At 37.0% G+C, this 24,849-nt stretch overlaps 2 protein-coding genes across 6 annotated transcripts; both read left to right on the top strand.

Annotated features, from left to right (window-relative positions):
• The first annotated feature begins 1,664 nt into the window (after window positions 1–1,664).
• On the top strand, window positions 1,665–7,346 carry LOC144716097 (MADS-box transcription factor 22-like). 2 transcript variants are annotated; one of them, XM_078591138.1, is made up of 8 exons: window positions 1,665–1,999; window positions 4,972–5,050; window positions 5,453–5,505; window positions 5,577–5,676; window positions 5,752–5,793; window positions 6,120–6,161; window positions 6,240–6,388; window positions 7,193–7,346. In XM_078591138.1, the coding sequence occupies exons 1-8, from the start codon at window positions 1,818–1,820 to the stop codon at window positions 7,239–7,241; spliced, it is 696 nt and encodes a 231-aa protein (XP_078447264.1). In that variant the 5' UTR covers window positions 1,665–1,817; the 3' UTR covers window positions 7,242–7,346. The 2 variants fall into 2 exon arrangements, with proteins under 2 accessions (XP_078447264.1, XP_078447263.1); XM_078591137.1 differs by having other exon boundaries at window positions 1,669–1,999; window positions 5,444–5,505.
• A 12,804-nt stretch (window positions 7,347–20,150) lies between these two features.
• On the top strand, window positions 20,151–24,247 carry LOC144716206 (PTI1-like tyrosine-protein kinase 3). 4 transcript variants are annotated; one of them, XM_078591296.1, is made up of 9 exons: window positions 20,172–20,273; window positions 20,464–20,545; window positions 20,801–20,972; window positions 22,254–22,501; window positions 22,577–22,703; window positions 23,015–23,288; window positions 23,365–23,497; window positions 23,805–23,891; window positions 23,979–24,247. In XM_078591296.1, the coding sequence occupies exons 2-9, from the start codon at window positions 20,513–20,515 to the stop codon at window positions 24,108–24,110; spliced, it is 1,206 nt and encodes a 401-aa protein (XP_078447422.1). In that variant the 5' UTR covers window positions 20,172–20,273; window positions 20,464–20,512; the 3' UTR covers window positions 24,111–24,247. The 4 variants fall into 4 exon arrangements, with proteins under 4 accessions (XP_078447423.1, XP_078447424.1, XP_078447422.1 ...); XM_078591295.1 differs by having other exon boundaries at window positions 20,173–20,273; window positions 22,251–22,501; XM_078591297.1 differs by lacking the exon at window positions 20,464–20,545 and having other exon boundaries at window positions 20,151–20,273; window positions 20,804–20,972; window positions 22,251–22,501.
• Window positions 24,248–24,849: the final 602 nt, after the last annotated feature.

Here is a 24,849-nt window from a genome sequence, read left to right as displayed (position 1 = left end):
CTCATTCCCAATCCTCCTCAATCATGTCTTCTGCCAACTCTGGTGATGATTCCTATATTCGTCTTCCCCAATCCCTGACGAAGAAGAATCACAGAGGGCGTGGAGGTCGCCATGGCCGCTATCCTCTTCCTGATTGTTCAAGAAATTAAGAAAAAAGTATTTAGAGGGCCTAGGGTTCGAGGACGACATCAGGTAGGTGTTCGACCACTTCAAAGCCCAATGCCAGACAGTGCTGGGGGGGCGGGAAGGATACGCGGAATGGGAAGCATACGCAGGCCCCCTCTTCTCTCTCACTCTCTCTTCTCTCTCACTCTCTTGTCAGCCAATCAGCGTCCAGAAGGGTACATGAATTCCTATTATTAGTAGTAGAGATAGGATTTATTTAGAGGCTAGGATTAAATCAATCTATGATAAAACATAGTTTGGATTCATTTATAGATGATTCTTGATCCATGTATCAAAAATTAAATGTGATTGTTTAAGTTTGTATTATAATATAATTAAATATCTGAAGTTTACATTGAAGATGGATTGTGTGTCTTTACATTATGTTTGTCATCCACCAGAATCCTTAACAATCACTTATAAGAGTCGTTTATTTCTGTTGAAATCATCGCTTTCATGTCATGTCTTTCAAACAAAGAGCTCACTTTTAGGTATAAGCATGGATTTAAGATTTCAGTTCTCCTGGGATTCAAAAGAAAGTTTCTACATGTTGACTCCAAAGACTACCCCTCAGATAAATCAACATCACTAAATTCAGGAATGCGCCCTAATTTTCTCTCAGTTAATTAATTCAAATAAAAGATGATCCTTAAGTATACTTCACTGTACCATCTTTTTCCCATCCAGTTTTCTGAAGTGGATGGTTTACTACTTCTTAAGGATGAAATAATAAAAAATCAATGTAAAACACATATAGGTCCATCACATGACCAATCAAAAAACTATATGATCTTAATGGGAGGCATTTTGAATCAGCGAGGGATGACAATCACTAGTCTTTTTGAGGGATGGGATACCCAAGAGAACAACCATACACCTTATGACCCAAGGACTATGGCTCCTATTTATAGGAAGATGAAAACTTGCACCCTTTAGCCTAACTTAAATTAATCCCATCATTAGGATTAAGATAAAAACAACGTCTACGCATAAAATTTAATAGTCACAGTCACACTTAATTAACCTGTCCAAATCGCATCATCAACAATATCGAATCACTCTTTTGGGATTACATGATGACTTAAAATCTTCCATAACACATACTGATGTCCAATTTAGAAGAATTCAATCTTACAACGCCATCATATCCCATTCATTTTTCCTTGTCTTATCTCTCTCTAGAATCCATCTAAGGCTGCTTGCCTTCACTATTGGCTGATAACTGTAAGCCAACTACATGGAAGGAAATAATGAGAAGTACCACACTTCACTTACTTTCATGTCATTTCAGATAGTCCGAACCTACTCAGCTGTCTCTTGTGTCGTTATCTGTCTCTTTGTTGATTTCTCTGCCTGCCCACAACAAGACCCGTGAAAAAACCAGGTCAAAATGGGAATTGGGAAGCCCCCATTCAGCCGTTCAATTTGAAGATTCTCTTTTTTCTGCCATAATTAGCAAGTTTCCTATTTGGGCAGCCCACCCAGATATTATATTCTCTCTCTTTCCTCATTGGATGGACTTTATCAGGAGGAAATTGGCACCCTGATCTTGAACAAGCGGACCTCCCCTCAAGTTAGATCTCACAACCCAAAGCTCTGTTTTTTTTTTCTCATTTTGGGAATTTTGGTTTCTGGGTTTTTGAGATTTGCTGATGGCGAGGGAGAAAATAAAGCTCAGGAAAATAGAGAACGCAGCTGCCAGACAGGTTACCTTCTCCAAGAGACGGCAGGGGCTGTTTAAGAAAGCTCAAGAACTTGCAATTCTCTGTGATGTTGACGTTGGAGTCATCGTCTTTTCTTCTACTGGAAAGCTGTACGAATTCTCCAGCCAAAGGTTCGAGCATTTCTTCTTCAATCTTATGAAATTACGTCGATACTTTCCACTTATTATGGGTAACGAAGGATAAACACTATCGATTGTACCTCTGATCAGAGAGAGAGAGAGTGCTTGGTCTTATTTGATCGGAACTATGTTTTTTTTTTTGGTTGTCGACAGGAGTTAGATTGAAGTGTCAATCTTTAAGAACAGTTTGACTAAGGTTTTTCACTGCTTCGTGTGTGCTACATTTTACATGGGTCGTCGGTGTTTCCTTTATTTTTCATCTCTTTTACTCTCGATTTCGCGCGGATCGATCAGTCGTTCCATTTGTTCTCGTCAAGTATCGAAAGATAGATAAATTTGGAAGTTTTTAGAAGTTTGTTTTGGTTCGGATTATTTTCACGAGGGGTCCTTGTCTTTCTTCTCTCCCTATCTGTCTCCCTCTCTCTATCTCTCCCTCTCCCTCCCTCCATCCCTCTCTATCTTTTCTCTCTCTCCTCTCGCTCTATCTTTTTCTCTCCCTCTCCTCTCCCTCTGTATCTTGTTCTCTCTCCTCTCCCTCTCCTCTCCCTCTCTATCTTTTTCTCTCCCTCTCCTCTCCCTCTGTATCTTGTTCTCTCTCTCCTCTCCCTCTCTATCTTTTTCTCTCCCTCTCCTCTCCCTCTGTATCTTGTTCTCTCTCTCCTCTCCCTCTCTATCTTTTTCTCTCCCTCTCCTCTCCCTCTGTATCTTGTTCTCTCTCTCCTCTCCCTCTCTATCTTTTTCTCTCCCTCTCCTCTCTCTCTGTATCTTTTTCTCTCTCTCCCTCCCTCTCTAATTCTCTATCTTTTTCTCTCTCTCTCTCCTCGCCCTCTATTTTTTTCCTCTCTCTCTCTCTCCTCGCCCTCTATTTTTTCCTCTCTCTCTCTCTCTGTCGCCATCTCTTTCCGTCTCTCTTTCTCTCTCTGCCTCTTTCTTTCCGCCTCTCTTCTCTCCCTTTCACTATCTCCCTCTATTTCCGTCTCTCTCTCTGTATCTCTTTTCTCTCTCTCCCTCTATCCCTCCCTCTCTGGCTCTCTCTCCTCTCCCTCTCTCCTTTCCTCTCTTTTTTTTTCTCCCTCTGTCCTTCCCTCTCTTTTTTCACTCTCTCCTCCTCTCTCCTTTTTTCTCTCTCGTCCTCTCTCTCTCTCCTCATTTTTCCTCTCTCGCCCTCTCATTCTCTCTCTCTTCTCGCCCTCTCTCTTTTCTCTCTCTCCCTCTCTCTCTCTCTCTCTCTCTCTCTCTCTCTCTTTCCGCCTCTCTCCCTCCCTCTCTCCTTGTCTCTGCCTCTCCCCCTCTCCCCCTCTCCCACTCCTCTTTTTTTTCTCTCTCCCTCTCTCTCTCTATCCCGCTCTCTCCCTCCCTCTCTCCTTGTCTCTGCCTCCCCCCCTCTCTCCCTATCCTCTTTTTTTTCTCTCTCCCTCTCTCCTTCCCTCTCTTTCTCGTCCTGTCTTTTCTCTCTCTCTCTCTCTCTCTCTCTCTCTATCTATCTAATCTATATATCTATCTATCTATTTAATCTATATATCTATCTATCTATCTAATCTATATATCTATCTATCTATCTAATCTATATATCTATATATCTATCTAATCTATATATCTATCTATCTATTTAATCTATATATCTATCTATCTATTTAATCTATATATCTATCTATCTATCTAATCTATATATCTATCTATCTATCTAATCTATATATCTATCTATCTATTTAATCTATATATCTATCTATCTATCTAATCTATATATCTTCCCTCTCTTTCTCGTCCTGTCTTTTCTCTCTCTCTCTCTCTATCTATCTATCTAATCTATATATCTATCTATCTATTTAATCTATATATCTATCTATCTATCTAATCTATATATCTATCTATCTAATCTATATATCTATCTATCTCAACCAGAATAAGGAATTATCTTGGGGTGTCTAATCGATGATAGTCGATTGCAGTAACATAATTCAAGAATGTCATCTACATTATTTTTCTTTTTAGATTTCAATGTTGCCTTTGTTTTATCAATTTGAAAATGTAAAGGTTGCTCGTCAATTTTTTTTTGATTCCGATGGATCTTATTTTGGTTGTATATTCAGTATTATAAACGCTATGGACTCAAATGATATGTAATTTAATTGACTCAAATAATATCTACTTTATTTAGCGCAAATTGTATCTAATTTAATTGGATCTTATTTTTCATGTATATTCAGTATTATAAACGCTATGAACTCAAATAATATCTAATTTAATTGACCCAATGGTTAACAGAAATAATTCTAAATTTTCCTTCTTTATAGTGTGGGAAAAATATGCAACGGTTTAATGATGCGTCAATATTTTGGACCTGTGAATAACGTGACATGTTAGCCTGTTTTTTTATGGTCCTTTGCTTATATTTAATTGGTTTAGTGTGAACAGAGATTGAATTAGTTATTTTTTCTTCTTTCATCATAAAGAAGATATTATCACTATTTAGTTTGTTATAATAATCTTTAATTTGTCTATAAGAATATTTTTTGAAGGTTGATTGATGAAAGAAGTTCATTTTTGGTCCACATTTTGAGAACACTGAAGTATATGTTCTTGAAACTCCAACAATACATGGTTCTGCCTGACAGATTATGATAGAAGCGAAGAAATTTCAATGATTCATAAAAGGTTTTTTCAAATTTCACTGAAGTATATGTTCTTGAAATTTTATTTCTATTTACATGAGTTTTAATTTTATCTAAGTATTTAAAATATGATGATGCTTGCAATATTTACAAAGTTTGCATATCTTTAGACCAAATGTTTTTATCCTTTGTGATGAAAAGACACTAGTAACTACTCTAACGTCACCAAATAAGTTTTTGTTTCCTATGAAAATGTTCACTACTTTCTAAAATTACATTACTTAAATTTTGATTCAGTTATTTGCCATGATTTCTTATTATTCTAGAGCTGATTTCCTATTTTTTGTGAAGCATGAGTACGATCATTGAAAAATACCAGATGTACTCAAACCCTAGCGTCCAGCCTGATCAGACACTTAAGAAATCAATGGTGAGATTTTTCTGGCAATGAGTTAATCTTATTATTGTGTTTAGCCTGAAAAATAATTCTTAAATGAATTAATTTAAAGAGTTCCTCGATTTTTCATAAATCAGTTCCTATCAGCCAATATCTTGTCTTATTTTAAATAAATTTCATGAACATGAATGAAGTGATTTTTAATCTCTGGAGTCTCTCTTATAGTACTTACCTTGATTTAAAAATTACAAGGAATTTTACTTGCTTAGATAAAAAGACTCTACAAGAGTGGAATAAATAAAACTTAGTGGAGTTAGCTATTAAATTATTAATGAATCGTCAAAATCAAATAAAAAATGTTTTTTAACATAATTGAATTCATTTAAATTAGTTTGTTCTTATGATTACTATATTTGCTATTTCGAGGTGGAGAAGTCAAAAAGTATCATCCAAGATAATGATATAACAGAAGCAACTCGTCTCCTGAGGTTTGCAGTTTATCAGACTTTAAATTGGTGAAACAAATTTTCATGAGTTCACATGTTTCTAATATTTATAGGTACCTCAAGCGAAAAAATATTGGTGAGTTAACACTGGAGGATCTAGAGCTGATAGAAAACACGCTTGAGAACGGATTATGCCGCGTGCTCGAAAAGAAGGTCGTTTTGGCACACACATATACTTTATAGCCATAACCTTGTTTTCAAAACTTATGATTTAATCTGTGGGAACAGGGAGAGAAGTTCATGGAAGAGATTAGGGACCTTCAACTGAAGGTAAGAAGTTCAAGTATTGCATGCTCACATATATGAACTCAAAAAATTATAACTGCTTGATAAGGTTTCCAAACAAGTTTTTTTTCTAAAATTGTTTCTGGTGAAGGAAACTGCTGGAATCTTGCTCACAATCTATCTTATGCAAGAGTTTTTACTGTATCACTAAAAATTTTATCAAAGATCCTTTAGAGGAATACTCTATATTGTTCATGAGCAGCCAATTCATAGCTGTACAGATCTGATGAAAATAAATGTGAACCGGTATGTAATTAATTCACCTATAATTATGAAAATATTCCCTAATTTGCTTGTTTTCATTTTTTTAGGGGGAAAAACTGACAGCAGAAAATGCATTGCTCCGGCAGCAAGTAGAAACTCAAATACTTGTTCATCATTGTCTACATTTGAAGATGACTATATACTACTAAGCATTATTTTCTTTTCAGGTCATGGAAATAACAAAAGGAAAGGAAAATGTGGCATTGCCAGACCCCATTGTCGTTTCTCAGGATGAATGGCAGTCATGTTGGTCTACCAGTAGTACTTTAAACTTTGGGGAATACGATGACAACTTTGACACCTCTCTCAAGTTAGGGTAAGCTGATACCCTATCCATTTTAATTTTAACTTATAAGTCCCATAATGATTCCCACTGATGTTTTAAGTTATCTAATGAAAGTTTAGTCCTAGAACGATTTGCACTGATGCATGGTTAAATCACTCTAAGTTTTATAAATAAAATACTGTAATGCATTACATAACACTACAAAATAGGATCCTCCACCAAATTTGTGTCCCTCATCAGGAAGTATTGAATTACTTTATATTTTTAAATAATGGAAATATTTTTTTTGAATATTTCGCATAAAATATGATGAATAAATCGAAATGCCTGTGGAAAATATTATTTCTACAAAAACATTATGAAATGATATGACAGGAAATGATGTCTTTACATTATGCCAGTGACATGGGCTGTATGACTCGGTATTTATTCTAGCAAGTGACCATAGTTTTCTCTTGAAATGCTTCTTAAAGTGAAAAGCTTTTGCATTCTTTCACTTCTCATAAATTTCATACAAAAAAATAAGTAGGTTTTTATTAAATCTCCTTCGTTTTGGAAAAATAACAGAAGTAATGTTTTATTTTCAAGATTCGACTTTTTTGTGCTTTCCTTGAATAATTGACTGCTTTTGCTCTGGTGATACTAGAAAATTTAACTCAAGAACAAAGAGGGACACATAGGAAACATTCATGTCATTCAATGCAAAACAAAATGGAAATAACACCCATCTTCTGTCATAATTCTTGAAACTATTTCCACAAGGTCTAATAAAAATAAATCATTATGATCCAGCATGATTGCCAATTCTCTCATCAATTGTTTTCTCCTTCACAGGCTCCCCTTTTACGAGAACGGCGAAAATTGGCACTCATGCGCCTTATGATACAATTGTATCATTCCAGTTTATTTCACATCTTCCAATACAATTGTATCTACACATTCAAGAATTTCAAATAATGGAGGAAAACAGTGAGTACAAATTATTTTCCTTGAAACTGTAACTTGAGATTGGAAAAAAAACGGGATTACATAGTCAAAAAGAACTGCAGCAATCCTGGACAGCTCTTCGAATGCCATTACTCTCCACAATTGTTTTTCACAGTACAACATTGAGGGTTTATATTACAGTTGAACATCATCGTCATGAGTAAATTTTCCTTATTTTTGAAAAAAAATATTTTTTATTCTTGAAAAATGTAAAATCAATGTCTCATTATAGTCACAATAAATGAGAAAGATCTTCAATGGTATTTTAATATTACTACGTCATGTTCTGCCAGTCAAATAAGAAAAACATTCTCCAAATATTTTGAAAATTAAATGAGAAAATTCTGATCAATGAAAACCAGTTCAGATGCAGTCAATCTAAGAAATGAATTTACCTCAATCTTTGATCGTTGTAAAGAATCAAAGAGAAGCAGCACAAGATCGCAGCAGTATCTTGATCAGACAAAAAAAGGAAATTTTGAAGGGAGATTCAGAGGGGGAGTAATCATTCATATGACCCACAAGAATCCCTTACCATTATAATAATTTTCAATTCCAGGAATATTTTAAACAGCACCCAGTCGATGTTCAGAGTATAGCTGATGGAGGACCATCCAGTCGACTGTGCCCCGATCCGTCGTCAGCCCCGTCGCGGAACCTGAGCCAACATGAAGACTCCACAGTTCCACTACCAAGTTTGAAGCAACAGCTGCGTCATCGTGGAGCATGCTGAGGCGTTTTTGTGTCATTTTCTTGTATTGTTTTTCTTTGGATTGTCGGAGGCCCTTCCTGCGTGAGTACCGGCCTCCCCCCTTCGTTCGTGTTTTTTTAGTCGTGTTTGAATTGTCAACTTTAGGGGGAGGAAATCCATGATGGGCTTCTTCTCCCCCTCAAGTTCCCATTTAAGAGGAGGCCCAATAGGCCTCCCCTTAAAAGGGGCCCAATTGGGCCTCTATAACTGCCACTTCCCCCTATAAAGAAGAGGGAGAAGTGGGAGTTATGGAAGAGGTCATTGATGAAGAATTGCAGATCTGTGTTTCTTTTTACAGTTATTTTCCTTTCTACATGATTGTTTTGTTGAAGAAGAAGAATGCGTGCTATCCCGTCGCCCAAGGAGTTGTGTATTGTGTTGAAGGTGCTTGGTTTCTTTCCTTTCTGAAAGAAGAAGACTGCTACATCAAGAAGAAGAAGAAGAAGAATTTGGTAGAAGAAGAATAGTCCATCAATTCCACCATTAATGTTTGAAGGAGAATTCGTCAAAAGGAATAATTTCAATTTGTGTAGCTTCATCTGTCGGTTAGTCGACGACCCTGCTGTTGTTTTACACCTATCCGTGTGTCCCTCTCTGTTGGACAACATGGACTGGGCAACTTCACCCGCCGATAGATCCGTCCGACGAAAACTTGCGTAGAAAAAGTTCGACTCACACGATGGTTGTATAGCTTTTCAATTCCTAGTGGATTATCAAGTATTCGACGTGAGTAGCCGATGCCCTCTCTCCCTCTCCGTTACATGCTCCATCCAGAGAACGGCATTTTGAGATCGGCGACGCTCGCACGTTGTGGGCAAAACTAACTCTCATCCCTGCGGAGTTCACCTTCCAAAAGCATCAAATTCATTGAGGACTTGCTGTGATCATGTCAATTACGCGTGGCCGATTCTGTGGGTCGACTGGGCTAACGAGGAGGCATACGTGACTCCATGCTATGACGTATGAGCCCAGACATTCTAGAACACTCATCGGCGCTTATTCGTAATAGGAGGAAAAAAGAATCAACGGCGGAAGATTAGCACGGCACAGAACTACATTGTTTTCCATCTTCCACCCACGGGAAAGTCTGACGGATCTGATCCACTGTTGGTCGTCAACTCTCGCTGTGGAAATTGAAATTTCTCAGAGCCAGAGTGTGAACAGTTCTATGATTGATAGTGTGGCCCCATCGATTTCTACCATTTTCGACGCTGGACAAGCCATAAGTTGAAGAGCGCCAGAATCAATTGTGAAACGAAGCCGGCCCCATCGTTAATTTCACTTGTTCTCAGGTTCTATCCACTTTCCCTTTCCATATAGCCTAATTATCTTTTCCAGTCCCTATCTTAAATTGCTCACTGCCTTGAATGAATCTACACGTGAATTCTAGGAATTAGCCACCATATCTGTGTTAGGGATTTTATTGACGGTATCGGAACTGATCGACTACGTGGGCGGTGTGGGCGCTCTTGGACGAGGACGTCCCCCTTCTCGTCGTCTTTCGATCTGCGCACACGAGTTGTTGGGAACTTGTTCGTGACTACACCCGTCACGTCTCTTATAACTGTACCGCGTCTTGGGTCCGTTGACAGCCGACATATTTCTCGTTGAAATTTCTTAAATATTTGCATCATTACATCGCTTTTTTACATCAGATTCTTGTTTGATCTTCTTTAGTGAAACACAAACCGCATCGGATTGGTCGTCGTTTTACACCAATATCCTCAGTAAATGCAAAATATTTTCAATGATAGGTTTAATCTTGCACCGTCCAAAAATTTATTGGTAATTTTCATGGTTTCTTTTAACTATCTATGAATATTATTAAATATCTATGAATCTGAATGATTGTTATATTCTTTACATTTCCCTGAACAAGGAAAACTAAGGTTAAAAGTTGAATATTTTTGTCGAATACAAGTTTTCTAAATTTTAAAATATTACAGCTAATATTTTAAAATTATTTCTAGTGGATGCTCTACAATAGTTATCCTCTCCTCAATGGATCAAAGAATAGAATTTAGTTATGCGACAAGTTTCCACTACGTTGTTTGACTCTGAAACAATATATAACTATTTAACCAATTATTCATTGTTTTTCAAATATGAGAAATTTCATGGATTTAAAAAAAAATTAAATGCGCAAGGATAAAAATAATTTGGAATTTATTTGACTTAAGTATGAAACATGATTTGGATAAATAAAATCCCAGTATTTCTTACATATTAAACAAAAACCTGAAGATCATTGTCACTGTGTGCACCTTCTTCTCTTGAATTTTGTATGGAAGTTCCTACGAATTGGCTTATGAAGAATTTATATATATTAGATATGGATTGATCATATACAAATGTGAGTTAGTAAGGAGCAAAAGGTCTGAAGTAAGGATAACAGAGATAACCAAATGTTTCCAGGAAGTTATAGTCATGAGATTTATTGAACATAATTTCATAGGGAGATATATTTTTTTGGAAAGTCATGGGAAGGCAACCAATACACAGCTATGTACATTCCTTCATCCTAAAGTAGAGACATACAGTTTTCCTTCTAAAACTGCTGCTTTAGAATCAGACTATTGTGGAGAGTTTCAATCTCTCTACTCCCATCCCAAACATATTAAAATAACTGTCTTGGTTTGTGAGTAGTAGGTAAGTTAATTTCCTTATTATGAGAAGTTGAGTGTCAAATTGAGGGGGGTAAGGAAATCACACCATATAGCAGGAGAAATCCTTTCACCAGCAAAGGTCATCCATTGGTATATGTCATCTCCAGGTGGTAGAGGTCATGCGTCATTTTTTGCTTCACAAGAACTTCCCCTGATATCTTGTCCTTGACTTAAACCTGATCACGCCCTTATTGGTGAGTCGATTGATGATGAATTTATCTAGCTGAAAGATCTTTGATATTTTATAAAGAGAAGAGAAGAAGAGAATCAAGGCAGAGGAAAATGATGAAGACACAAGTGAGGTAGTTCTATCATTGTATTCCACTATTTAGATCATTCCACGTAGTTTTTTTTTCTAATAGAATATGTACATCCCTTAGAACAAACTTCTAATCCTAACCATACAGGCTATCCTCTATATTTGATCATACGGCTTTGTTTAATCTTAACTATTTTTAATCCTAGTCATCTATCTTGAATATCCTATATTTTATCGTAGCTAATAATCTCCAACGAGTATGTAAGTGTACATGCTAAATTATTACTAGCTGTTCTTAAAGTTAAATCATATTTCTGACATGGACACTAAGTTTAACAACTTTACAACCCCTACCTCTAAGGGAAGTGTCTGAGATAGCAACAATGATGACTTTAAGCTTGTTTCTAAGAAATTGAGAAGATGTTTTTTTTGTTGAACTTTGAGATGATCTTCACTGTTTACAGATTTAATTTACAGCTTATTGGATGGAGCCTGTTCACAAATGAAACCATGTGTTTTATCCTGGCATGAAAATTGGATTATCTGCTAGATAGGTATATCCTATGTTGTTACATAGGTTGATTGACAACCTGATTCTTAATTAATCTCTAAAACAAAATAATCTGTTACCTCATGGGGAACTTCTTTCAATAATTACTAGCTACTCTTATAGTTAAATCATATTGGTCATTATCTGTCTGATGTGGCTGCTGAGTTGAACTCCTTAATACGGGCATCACATGATGAGTAGCCACACTATCTAAATACCAAGAGATTTCAGTGGTATGGTCAAGACTTAATATAAGAACAGATATATATCTACGTGTTCCTCTCCCACCATTAAATGACTCAACATCCATAGTGAAGGCAGAGTTGGTAGCAAGATTCATTTATGTATCTATTTGAATGATAATTATTATGTACTCTTCCTCCAACAACTTGTGATGTTCGTCAGAGAGCTGCATGTAGTTCTGAGACGGGGGAAAATTCCCATTGTAGTATCTTATTTTGAGAATGATATTTAGTGAGAGATCACATCTTCAATATATTTATTACTTAAGTTTGCATTGATTTTGATAATAAAAGGATTGTACTGATGCGCAACTCCACAACAATATTGATTCATCACCAATGTGACCTGATACCACTAACTTGTTACCTGTCATTTGAATAGATTGACATACACATCAGTAGTCAAGGATCATTTTTTTATGTTGGGTAAATTTGTTTAAAGTTCTGTAAAACAATATTTATCTGATGATGAATAAAATTTTTATAATTGTGCCCCAAATGTCTTTAGACATGATTTTTCAAAAGAACTAAGCTACATATGATTTAGAGTGGTAGATGGTAATCACCAATCTTACGTATTAAACATATATCTTACATAGTAGATATTTTTTGGTTTTTTACTGTTTCCATTTTCATTTATCTGGACTTTGGTGGAGGGTGGTTTTTAATTTTATGCTCCACTAGATATGGGAGTTTATGTTTAAATCTTCAGAATGTACTGGACATAAATATCCATTTTTTACAATGTCTGCTACAATCATATTTTTAAAGAAGAATTCATTGAATGTTATACTGTTGCGGGTTTCTTCATTTTGAGATAGTGACATGTTGTCATCTTACTATACTGATGGTATAATCTTATTCATATTTTCCTTTTAACTATGTTTCCTGTGATTGGCTAGCTGTTTGACCCAGCTAGGGCCAAATACCTGTAGTAACCCCGGGAGGGACGAAATAGCTTCGAAATCCTCCTCGATTTATATGTTTTAAAAATAATCATATCCTATTATCCCTTTAAGTACCTTATGAGTCTATATTCAAGTTTCATATGAATGATATATGGTGCATACATTAAATAACTTAAATTATTAACATCATATCATATCAGATGTATGAGATAAATAAACAAAATTTTCACTTAATCATTGATATAATCCCTGGTAAATCCTTTCAACTCCTCCAAGTTGAATTTGTGATTGGGTTAATTAGTGTTACAATTGATTGGCTGTCCAATCAAAATGTCTCTTAAAATGGTCAACTTGATACCCGATGTTGGGATTGTAAAATACCAGATGAAAGATACAGAACTTTTATTCCAAGAAAACATTTCAAATCCCTCAATTTCTAATGTCAAATTTGTTTAATGAACGGTCATTCAAAGTTTTTACTTATATTAAATCATGACATGTTACAACTATTTCATTGACATCAACCAAAACTAAAGTATGTTTCATAATTTAATTGTGGTATTTGTTTATTGAATTTACCAAAAACAAATTTAATCTATTAATTTTATTTTCCTATGTTTTATGTCACAATCTTGGCCCATTGTTGCCTCACATTACGTTCCTTGAAAATATCTTCATTTCCAGTCCTTGGCAACATCTTCACATCATGGGCCCTTAGGCAAAGGGTTCATCATAATGCAACACAATGAAAAAAACTCCCAGAGAAAATATTTAGCATCATTATTTAAAATAAGGTGTATTAATATGTCACCTTCGGGTTTATATTTTACTTAAATATTTGTGTAAATTCAACAGTACTATGGTTCATTCTTCTAATGCACGTCAACTATTTCTATATCTCTTATGCTGGGTCACACATACAATTACACATCATAGGTTACTATAATTTTTATATCCCAATTAATTTGATTCCGTACATTTTGGTATAATGTATTATTCTAATGGGAATGTGCCCAAATATCTATAAAAACTGGGTCACTTCATAAACAATGTGATGGGTGAGTTTGTAATTTAAGAAACCCCTTGTGGGATCTTTATAAAGATTTTTTTAATAAAATAGACAACCCCCAAGTTCATGACACACATGAGACAAATTTTGAAGGATCAGAATATTCACTCCCTATCAATCTAAATTGATGTACTCTATTGGGCTTCCACATCCAAAAAAAATCATGAATTGGTATCATGGCTATTGATATGTCACCATTTTATTATCATATACATCATATAATTTTCCTGATGAAATAATCGTCATTTTTTGGAGTGAAATATTTTTTGGAACAGATAGCGGAACAGCTCTCGAGAAGAGGCGGTGATGGCTCCTGTACGATGAGGCGCCAATAGGCATCTGAATGACTTCCTGTCAGTGCATTAACATATGACATGATCAGCCCGCTCGCCATGAAGATGTCTGTTCTGCGGGGTATCCCGATCGACATGCTGGCCAACTCTTACCACATCTCCGAGGTGGAGGTGAGGAAGATCAAGTTCGCATGCAATGATGAGACTCTGTTTCTCCACGGCAGGAGGGTCTCATAGTGAGAGCCGGACTTTTGATGGCAGTCTCAGGCTGTATAGATTAGAGAATCAATGGATGGATTTTGAAGAATGTTTGTCCCCCTTGAAATGTGTGCAGGTTTGAACTCTCAGAGCTCAGCGGAGAGTGAGGACTTGGTTAAGGGGTAGGTGGTTCCCTCTTGCCATCTTCATTACTACCATTTGGCCCACATGGAAAGAGGAGACCCTTGCTGGTGCCGATGGCATAACCATCATCAGCACATTTAAATGCCTTTGGCCGGGGTGCGCCGACTAATCCAAACACCTGTCACACATTTATAGAGGGAGGAAATGTCAGAATTCTTAGTCGAATGAAGAAAAGAGGTTTTTTCATGTATTATTTGTGTTTGTGCCACCCACTGCCATTGTAGATAAGAGTATCAATAATGTCAAAGAGTTGCAACTTCCAACTCGTTCGCAGGTAACATGCTTTCCCCCTCTAGAAGAAGAGAGAGAGAGAGAGTTCTACAAATAGAAAGGGGGAGATTCCTTGGAGACGCTCTCGTCGTGTGATTGGGAGTGATAGGGACAAGATAATGAGAACAAGCTAGAATGGACGAGAGAGAATGGGAGAGAGAGAACAAGCAAGAGGGAGTGAGAGAGAACGAGAGAGAGAGAGAGAGGACGGGCATTGTATTTTCATCACCTGTGACGGTGACGCCGTCCGGTGACAGGACGGTGAGGGGACAATGAGTGCGGTGATGCATGACAGGAATGTGACAAAAATTTTCAAAATGCTGGGACATGTGATGGGACGGGGACGTGAAAAACTACTCGTCACATCCCCGTCTGTCACCATTCATCATCTGTGTCGTCATGTCCGAGCCATCATGTCACAGATGTGCCATTCCCTACTTGCATGAAGACCAAAAAGAGAACTAACAGCCGCAACCTGCCGGCAATACTTATGTAGGCATGGCATAGGCCCCTAACAGCCCCATTAGGCTCAATAGGCCATGGTGGTCCACACATGAAAGAAGATTTTCATTTTAAAAAAAATCTAGTTTTGGATTTATATATGTGTTCTGAATTCTTAAAAAAATATGGGATTAACTTGTTATTGTTTGAAATTTCAGCACCTTCCAGACCAAGGAAGAGAACAAGATGTGATCACCACCTGTTGAGCTGCAATCTGAATGAAAACAGATATAAGCATAACAATAGTCATTCTTCCCTTTCATTCATAAATAGATATAACCCGGCCCAAAGCTCATTTCATAAGTAGTCATTCTTTAAATATAAGAATATTACCTTGAGCGTCCTATCATCTTCAGAAAGATCAGATAGAGATATTAAAACACCTACTGGTATCTTTTTATTTTCATCAGCGATAGCTGACGAGGATGATTAGTTCCACGGTGGATGGCGCTAATTTTCTGATGATGTGTATGTGGATGAGGGTTTCATCAGACTTACAATGTGTCTTTTGCATCAATTTAATCACAGATATTCAATCCCTCCCTCAGGAAATTGGACGACCAGGAGTAGAGTAGCTAATCTCCAGCCTAGTCAGCATTCATTTGGGCAGATGGTGGCTTCCGACAAAGAGAAAGCCCATATCCAATAATGGGGCTCTCCAAAATATTTCTAGTAGTGTTCTATGAATTCAATGACACAATGAGCTCAGAACTCGGCCACAAGATTTCATTTTGGCATCATTTCATGTATGTTTTGACAAGAACACCAAGCTCAGGGATAGACCCACCTTGTGGATTGGACAGCTTTATCAAAGTCGTGTCAGTGGTGTGAAGGCTCAATGAGTTCACAGAGGTGATAGTGAAGCTCCAGGAAGACGAGGGGCATGCTGGCATGGAGGAGAGGATCTGTGGAATCCCATAAAACCTAGGGGCAGCGATCGCACCCCTTTCTCTTGCTCACCAACATCAGGGTGATATGGTCTTCTGCTTAACTTCTTGTGGCTGTAACTTAGTCTTTCGATTTGATTGAATTGAAGTTGTAATCAACTTTTGAATTGAATTTCTTAGAACAGCTAATTAAGGCATTTTTAACACCTTTGATTTATCTTCAACTTGTTGTTTATTGTTTATTTTACCTTTAGTTTTATAGTATAAAAATACCATGAATAAATCCTCAAATATATAAATGTATCTACATCTCATTCTGTTATATTTAGTCTACCTTCTCTTACTTAATTTAAATAATTAAACAAAGATCCCCTCCTATTACTCCTCACACCCTTAACTCTTTTCTTCTCTATTATAATCATGGGCCACGATCCCATAATCTTAGATGAACAATTCACATTAACTCCATTGATTTTCTATAGAAAGAGTATATCTGATCTCGCATTTCCACAATAAGCTTTTATGGAAATCGGAGTTTACCTCTGTCTTCATCACAGGTGGGAAATTTCCAAAGAAAAACCTTTTTCTGGTGTAGTGATGACACACAAAAGACAATATAAAAGAACAAGATACAAATTTTGTCTCATCTATGCTATAACAACAAATTTCATCATTTTTTCCAATTCCATATTTGTATCATTTTATGTATTTTCGATTAAACAGAACCATTTAAATGTTCTTCCTGAAATCAAATTTTATTCAATTAAAAATTATCTTTGAACATTAGTATATGAAGCTCAACATGCTGGTTGTTCTCTATTTGGAACTGACATCATCATGTGTTAGCATAAGGACACTTTTGAATCATTAATCCTTTGATTTTCTTCTTATTTTACCAAAATCTATTAAATTATATTATGTTCTATAAAATATTTTGAAATAAATTTATTTTATCCCTGTGTTGAACTTAGAAATTTCCTATTAAATTTTGAGCTAAAGCATATTTCTTATCAAATAATATTTAATAGTTCTAGATTTTATTTTATCATCCTAATTAATGATTTATGCTTGTGCATGGAAATATTGTTTTACAGGCATATAAAGAAATTGAGTGGAAATATAGTACCTTGTGCTTTGGAAAATATTAGATAATACCTGAAATAAAAATCAAAATATTGTGTACATGCACATATCATCCATATAACTTATACAATGCAGACATACTTATGAAATATTTACTTAGTGCTTGAATTATGCTTAGCTCGTTACATTAAATGCCTTAAATTTCCTTGCATTTCCCTAGACTCGTGAAAAAATATGTATGCATAGAGGAATTGTAATAAGACAAAAAAGTTCAGGCTTCATGTTTAGTGACTCATATTTACATAAAAAATTATTTATAAGAAAATAAAGAGAGTAATATTATCGCTGTATTTAAGCCCTTTATCAAGATGAAAAAATATTTTAGTTTTACACATTGATGTAATATTTTAAATAAGAATAAAATAAAAAATAATAATTAATCTTCTGAAATATTATAATTTTATCTTAAAATGGCTGCACATAATTTTAAGTATAATTCAAATTTGATAAGTTTTGATTTTTTATTAACAGAAACATCAACTCATATAAAAATAAAATTATGAATAGAAGAATAGATCCCACGGATTTGCATCAAAGTTTTCCAGAATTAAATTTTTATAAGTTGAAATTAATCATCACTATCACATAAGATAAAATTGAAATAAAGCCGTTAATGATTATTGTTCTGTTCATTTTCTTTCCCAATAAATCCAACGATATTTTCCCAAATGGCAACCCATGTTCTAGAAGCTTCTGGAATGATCTAGGATTTTCTAGACTCTTCTAATACTTTCTAGATGCCTCTAGAACCTTCAAGATTCTGAAATTCTATATGCTTCTAGAATGTTATGTTTACTATTTCAGAAGCTTCTAGAATGTTGTGGAAATCTTCTAGAGAGGGAGGTCTCGAGAAGCTTAAAAGGAGCTCTATAAAAGGAGGTGTCTGCCTCATCTTGGGAGAGAATTCTGGAGGAGTTTCTGGAAGGAATTCTTGAGAGCATCCTATGAGCAACCTTGGAGGGTTCAAGCTGAGCTGATTGAAGAATTGAATAAGAGTTTGGGACAACATAGCATCTTGTAAAGAGGCTTTTGTGAGAAGGTGACACCAAGTGTGTATCTTCATGTTGATTAGTCCCTTTTGGTTAACTTGTTATCTTTAGTCCTTTTGTACTTGCTGTTTTGGACCTCCATTGTGAACACTTATCCTCCCATTCAATAAGGTCGTTTCTCCAAACCAGTGTGTGGGTTTTGTTTACTCTCCTTCCTATATTCTCGGTGGATTATTGAGCTTGGTTGGATGCATATCTTTGGCTCCATTAAGTTAAAATCCTCAATAACATGCAATATAAAATGATGAACTCTATGAACCAAATGAAAATTGGATAAAAAATTTAGGAATCTTAGACCATCTACTTATATTTTAATTAAAAATACAAATGGAAAATAAAATTTCCAAGTAGGAATCATTATTGAAACTTTTAATCTGGTTGCACATTTTTTCGTCATAATTACAATTCATTTTCAATCATTTTCAATGAGTTTCAGTAAATTTGAAAAAAAAAATAAAACATTGATATTGATCAATAAAAATGCTTGCTCCTCATCTAGAATTCGTTGGTCTAATTTTATTGTTAAAAAAACTTCTTTAAATTTCTATTTGGATTCTAGGAAGACCACTAATACAGCCATATCTATTCAAGGAATGAGACTAGTAGATTTACTAGGGATGGGAAAAAGGTTCCATTTGTTCTCGAACAGGTGAACGAACACGATCATGAATATGAAAAATCCCATCCGAACCATTCCCGAACAGTTCGCATTCCTGAGGAAATTTTATAATAATAATATAATAATACTATTTCTTTCTCTATTCCCCCTGGTCCCCACTGCGTCCCCTCTTTCCGTGCCCCCCTCCCCTCTGTCCCCCCCTTCTGCCTCCCTCTCTCTCTCCTCTCTCTCTCTCCTCTCTCTTTCTCTCTCTCTCTCTCTCTCTCTCTCTCTCTCCCTCTCTCCCCCTTCCCCCCTCTCATATGCCCCCTCCCCTCTCATCCCCCTCACTCTCTGTCTCTCTCTCTCTATCACTCTGATACTACAAGTTTTTTGACCGTTTTTCAAACTGTGTATTGTTCCAGAATGAACAAGGAATTTCCCATCCCTAAGATTTACCATTGTCTAAAATGAATAATATTACAGCACTTATCCTTGCTTGCCATAACAATGGAGAAAGTGACAAGAGAACAACAAAAGGCATCATTGTCATCCGTCAACGACACTCGGATGAAGGACAACAGCAATGAGAACTCATCATCATCATCATCATCATCATGTGGATGGGGGTGATGACGAGACTGTTTTTCAAGGAGTAATACATATACCCTTACCTTTCATAACAGTCGGCAAAGTGACATGACAGTGACAAAAAGTTGTCATCGTCATCCGTCAATGACACGCGAACGACGGACGCCGTCGATGAGTAATTCATCATCTTCATCTGGTTCGGGACGATACCGAGTCTGTTTTTTAAGGAATAATATACTTCTCCTTGCCTTTAATCACAGGAGAGAAACTAACAGGAGAACAACAGAAAAACCCGTCATCGTCATCCGTCAATGACACGTAGACAAAGGACGACAGCGATGAGTAACCCACCATCGTCATCTGGACGGGGACGATGACGAGTCAGTTTTTTATAGAAATTATAGATTCATCCGTGCTGTCCATAACACTGGATAAAGTGACAAAAGAAAACAACACAAACTCGTCATCGTCATCCGTTGACGACTAGTGGGCAACGGATGACGGGGATGAGCAACTCGCCACCGTCATCAGAACGTTGACGATGACGAGTCGGTTTTTGAAAAGTAGGGACAGAAGGATAATTAATTACATGTAAGGTGGTACACTATAAGTATTCCATGAACAAAGCTTCGCTGTAAAAGCCAGTGGGTTGGTGGTGGCGAAGGCTATCGCGGCGGAGAGGGCCAGCTCTGATCTTAGCCTATTTCGGGAAGATTGTACGCGACATCCAGCGGGATTCATCGTTCCAGGTAGCGGTTTCATACAGCTCTCGATCGGTGTAATTTTCGCCCGATTTGGCCGTAGGATTCTTCTTATTTTTCCTCCGCGTTGCGATCCAATCGTCGTCTTGAATTTCCTGTTTTTCTCCCTCCCGCTCTTCTTTGTTGTTGTTGTTTTTCTTGGATATTAGTTATATTCTTGTTAATTCTGTGGTTTTAGTCTGCGTTCTGTGGCGCATTGCAAGTTTGCCGGGGGGATTTCTGTTCGAATGGAGGAAGATCTTATTTTTCATGGTTTGCTGGTGAGATTTGGGATGTCCGTGTGAAGAATATGTCTTATTATTACAAGATAGTTTTCTGGGTTTCCATTTGCACATTATGTGACACACGGGCTTGAATTGGTCGTAGAATTATTCTATTTCTACTACATCTCTCTTTAGTTATATTAGTTAACTTTAATGTGAGAATTCGTTTGTTGGGGCAGTTTCTTCTTCTGGTTATAATTCATCCGTGTTATAAGTGTCTCATTCGTTCAATGTAATTTTTTTACGTCTTAGCAGGAATACACACCGAGGGATAGTTTTCATGGAAGGCTGAGACATTCAAGTCAAGAACAGAGTAGAAACAAAGTCAGAATGTGGCGTTGGTTATGTTGCGCTCGCCGTCTTGATGATACTTACGCTTCAAATGATAAAGATCGCCAGAAAATCCCAAAGGATAATTTTGAAGGTAGCTTCGTGCTCTGAACTCCAACATGATTTCTGATCTGTCGAGCCTTAATAAGGCTTTAAGTTTAAGGTTACATTTAGACCCTTTTTTAGTAATTTTTGGAATTACAAGTGTGTGGGGTGAACATCTTGCTCATAATTTTTTTATATGTTGGGTTACGTAATGTTGATTTCTGAGACTCTTCTTCCAGTCGCCTCCTCCACCTGTTCTGTTGGGGTTAGGCAATAAACGCTAATCACAAAACAACATGTACTTCGCTTCTTCTAAGCCTAATTAATACTGGCTGACGTAATATGCACTGGGCCCATACAACTTAGGTCACTTATTCCTCACGTGAGGAATAAGTGACACTGAGAGGTTCTGCGAAGTGGGCCACTTATGGAAACGTGGCTCACTTTTAATACTAAGAAAGAATGAAAGACGTAGGCCACTTATAACAAGTACCCACTTACCATAAAAGAAAGAACGAGATGAAGAGAAAGAAAGTAAAAATAAATGATAGAAGAGATAGCTCAAATTAACACATATTTCATATTTTAAGTTTAAGCTAAAAGATATGTGTGAAGGCCCTCTCTGTTACCTCGAAATCTGATTAGTATTTTTTTCATGTTTTGTCCAGATTTTATCATGTCTGTTCATCTCGTTTTAAAAGACTGTTTTCTTCTTATTCAAGTGACCATAAGTAGTTGAAGAATAATATAATAGATGTATTAAACGTGAAATATTTTACTTAAACGTGTACTCATTTTTTTGGAATATTTTAATTTGTGCCAGAAGTCGCCCTATTTGATTTATCTGACTTAAAAGAATAGAGTTAAATATTATTCTTCGAACTTAACAATGTTTTGTTTTGTCCTCTTTACACAGATTTATGGAATCAATTCTTTAAATAGTTTTCTACGTTATAATTTGTTACAATCTCCATGGAAATCTAACAAAATCAAGAAATGAGACGTGGGATAGAGAGGAGAATAGGAGAGATGGAAGAGGTAAGAGAGAAGAAGAGAGAGCAATAGGTGAACAAACTCTCAAGAACCTCCGAATCAGGAGTTCTTGCCCTCACGAAAGCCGGATACAGCTACTCGTGCCAAGAAACCACAGGGTGATCATTCATCAAAAGTCCCTGTAATGACCTTACAAGGAGGTATTTATAACCCTACGATTTCTAAAATCGGTTATCTCATCAGGACTCTAACATAATTATACCTCCTTTCCTAAAGATTATTATTCCTGTACCCCTACATGTATCTCCAGACTCACCGTTCCTTTCTGGTTCAGCAGGAAACAGGAAGCCAGCAAAGCCCTCTGATGCCCCTCATTCTGGGGTCCACTACCCCCCTCCAACAATTGATGTACCTGCATTAACCCTTGAAGAGCTGAAAGAAAAGACCGAAAATTTTGGCTCAAAGTCTTTGATTGGAGAAGGTTCTTATGGCCGTGTCTATTTTGCCAAATTCGATGACAAGGATGCGGCAATCAAAAAGCTCGACGCCTCTGATGCAGAGACCAACAATGAATTCCTCTCCCAGGTTCTCCATGGCCAATTAACCCTCCAAAACCAGGAAATGACAATTCTTAGTCCACACTTTTTATCATGATCTCAGGTTGCCATGGTTTCGAAGTTGAAGCATGACAACTTTGTGCAATTACTGGGCTATTGTGTTGAGGGGAATCTCCGAGTCTTGGCTTATGAATACGCCACGATGGGCTCACTGCATGACATTCTACATGGTAACAATAGATTTATTTGACCATTATTTCATCAAATTCTATGAAATAGTGTTTGCCATCACCGATGACGATGATGATTCATATTTGTCCCTGGCAAAATCATCATCGTCTTTTGACAACAGTCACAAAATTCTCAGCAATCATGCATCTGCTAGAGGTTGATGATGCTACATCATCATCTTTCAAGCCTACAAACGTGTCAGTGACAAATATGTTGACGGGTTTTTGGAATGATGATGATGATTTACGTCACTGTCCGTGAACATTACTATGAAGATCTTGGGTGCTATTGTCTGGCCTCGTCCTGGCAGGGAGGAAAGGAGTCCAGGGATCGCAGCCCGGCCCAGTTCTTGACTGGATGCAGCGGGTGAGGATCGCCATCGATGCGGCAAGAGGGCTCGAATATCTCCACGAGAAGGCGCAGCCCCCTGTGATCCACAGAGACATTAGATCCAGCAACATTCTCCTGTTCGAGGACTTGAAGGCGAAGATCGCTGACTTCAATCTCTCAAATCAGGCCCCTGACATGGCGGCTCGCCTGCATTCAACTCGCGTTCTTGGAACCTTCGGCTACCATGCTCCGGAGTAAGCCAATTTGGCTCCCCTTCCAACATAGTCTAATGGAACTAATATATCTTTGTGATGTGAATTCGTCTCCCAGGTACGCCATGACTGGACAGCTGACGATGAAGAGCGACGTCTACAGCTTTGGGGTTGTGCTGTTAGAGCTGCTAACTGGCCGGAAGCCTGTAGACCACACAATGCCCAGAGGGCAGCAGAGTCTGGTCACTTGGGTTTGTCCCCCTCTGGACTCTCTCTCTCTCTCTCTCCCCCTATTTCTCTCTCACCCTATTTCTCTCTTTCTCTCTCTCCCTATCTCTCTCCCTATCTTGCTCTCTCTCCCTATCTCTCTCCCTCTCTCCCTAACTCTCTCTCTATATTTATTTCTCTCTCTATCTCTCTGTCTTGGTGTCTATCTTTTTCTCTCTGCCTGTCTCTCTCTCTCTCTCTCTGTTTCTCTCTTTCTTCGTCTCTCAAATTCTTCCTTTCGCTCTCTCATCTCTCTGAAGCTTCATTGGTACTTACTTTCTCTCTCTACAGGCAACCCCGAGGCTCAGTGAGGACAAAGTGAAGCAATGCGTAGATCCAAGGCTGAAAGGAGAGTACCCACCGAAAGGAGTCGCCAAGGTTGTTAAACTATTAGTATAATTGTAGTTCTTTTGATGTAATTATTGGTGGAAACTTACCTTTTAATGAATAATTATGTTCATGCAGCTGGCTGCGGTTGCGGCTCTCTGTGTGCAGTATGAGTCTGACTTCAGGCCGAACATGGGCATTATTGTGAAGGCTCTTCAGCCTCTGCTAACGCAGAAAACTGCGGCGCCCGCCCTGGCACCCGAAAACTGATTTGAAAATAAGGGAAAAGAGAAGAAACTTTCATATCAGTTTTAGAGAGTTTTCATTCTTTGGCTTGGTTGGAAGGTGGGTGGAAAAAAACTCATGCAGTAAAAAAAACTATTCTAATCCCAGATATGTTTCTCTCATTTCTTTTGGTTGCCCTTTACAGTGTGAACTTAGCTCTTTAGATTTACTGCTTTTGGCTAGAAATTCTAGTCCTCTTCTAAGTGCTTTTACATGGTCAAGGTTACATATGATGAGTTAAATTTTGGGAAAAATCATACTAATAGCTTCTTATGCAATGCCACGTTGTGGGTTTCGAGAAGGGATATGAGTATAAGATTAAGTTCACTGATATTAAAGTGAGATTTAGGTGTAATCCAAACGTATAAAATGAGATATGATATTTTCATAAAGCAGTGAGAGTGGATATTGATGTTTGAGTTTATGATCATCTTCTAATGATCTGAGTATTATAAGATAATTTGATTTAGTTTGGGAGAGGTTTTATTTGAGCATAGTAGATTCATTGAGCTGAGTATTATGTTCTTGTGGCAACTAGACATACATATGTATACCATCTGCTAATTGGAAAAAGTTTGTGAGTATCATCATCCTCTTACATCATAATGAACACTTTGAAAATATTTTCTGAATCACAATAAAATAATCTATAAACCATTTCATCCTTTTGTTTTTTTCAAACTCATTAACATTACTGAAGAGTGTAAATTCTGTTATCTGATAT

This window comes from Wolffia australiana, chromosome 20 (genome assembly GCF_029677425.1).
Source record: "Wolffia australiana isolate 7733 chromosome 20, ASM2967742v1".
Classification (NCBI taxonomy): domain Eukaryota; kingdom Viridiplantae; phylum Streptophyta; class Magnoliopsida; order Alismatales; family Araceae; genus Wolffia; species Wolffia australiana.
Note: the sequence above shows the minus strand (reverse complement) of the source record. Positions and strands in the feature narration are given on the sequence as shown.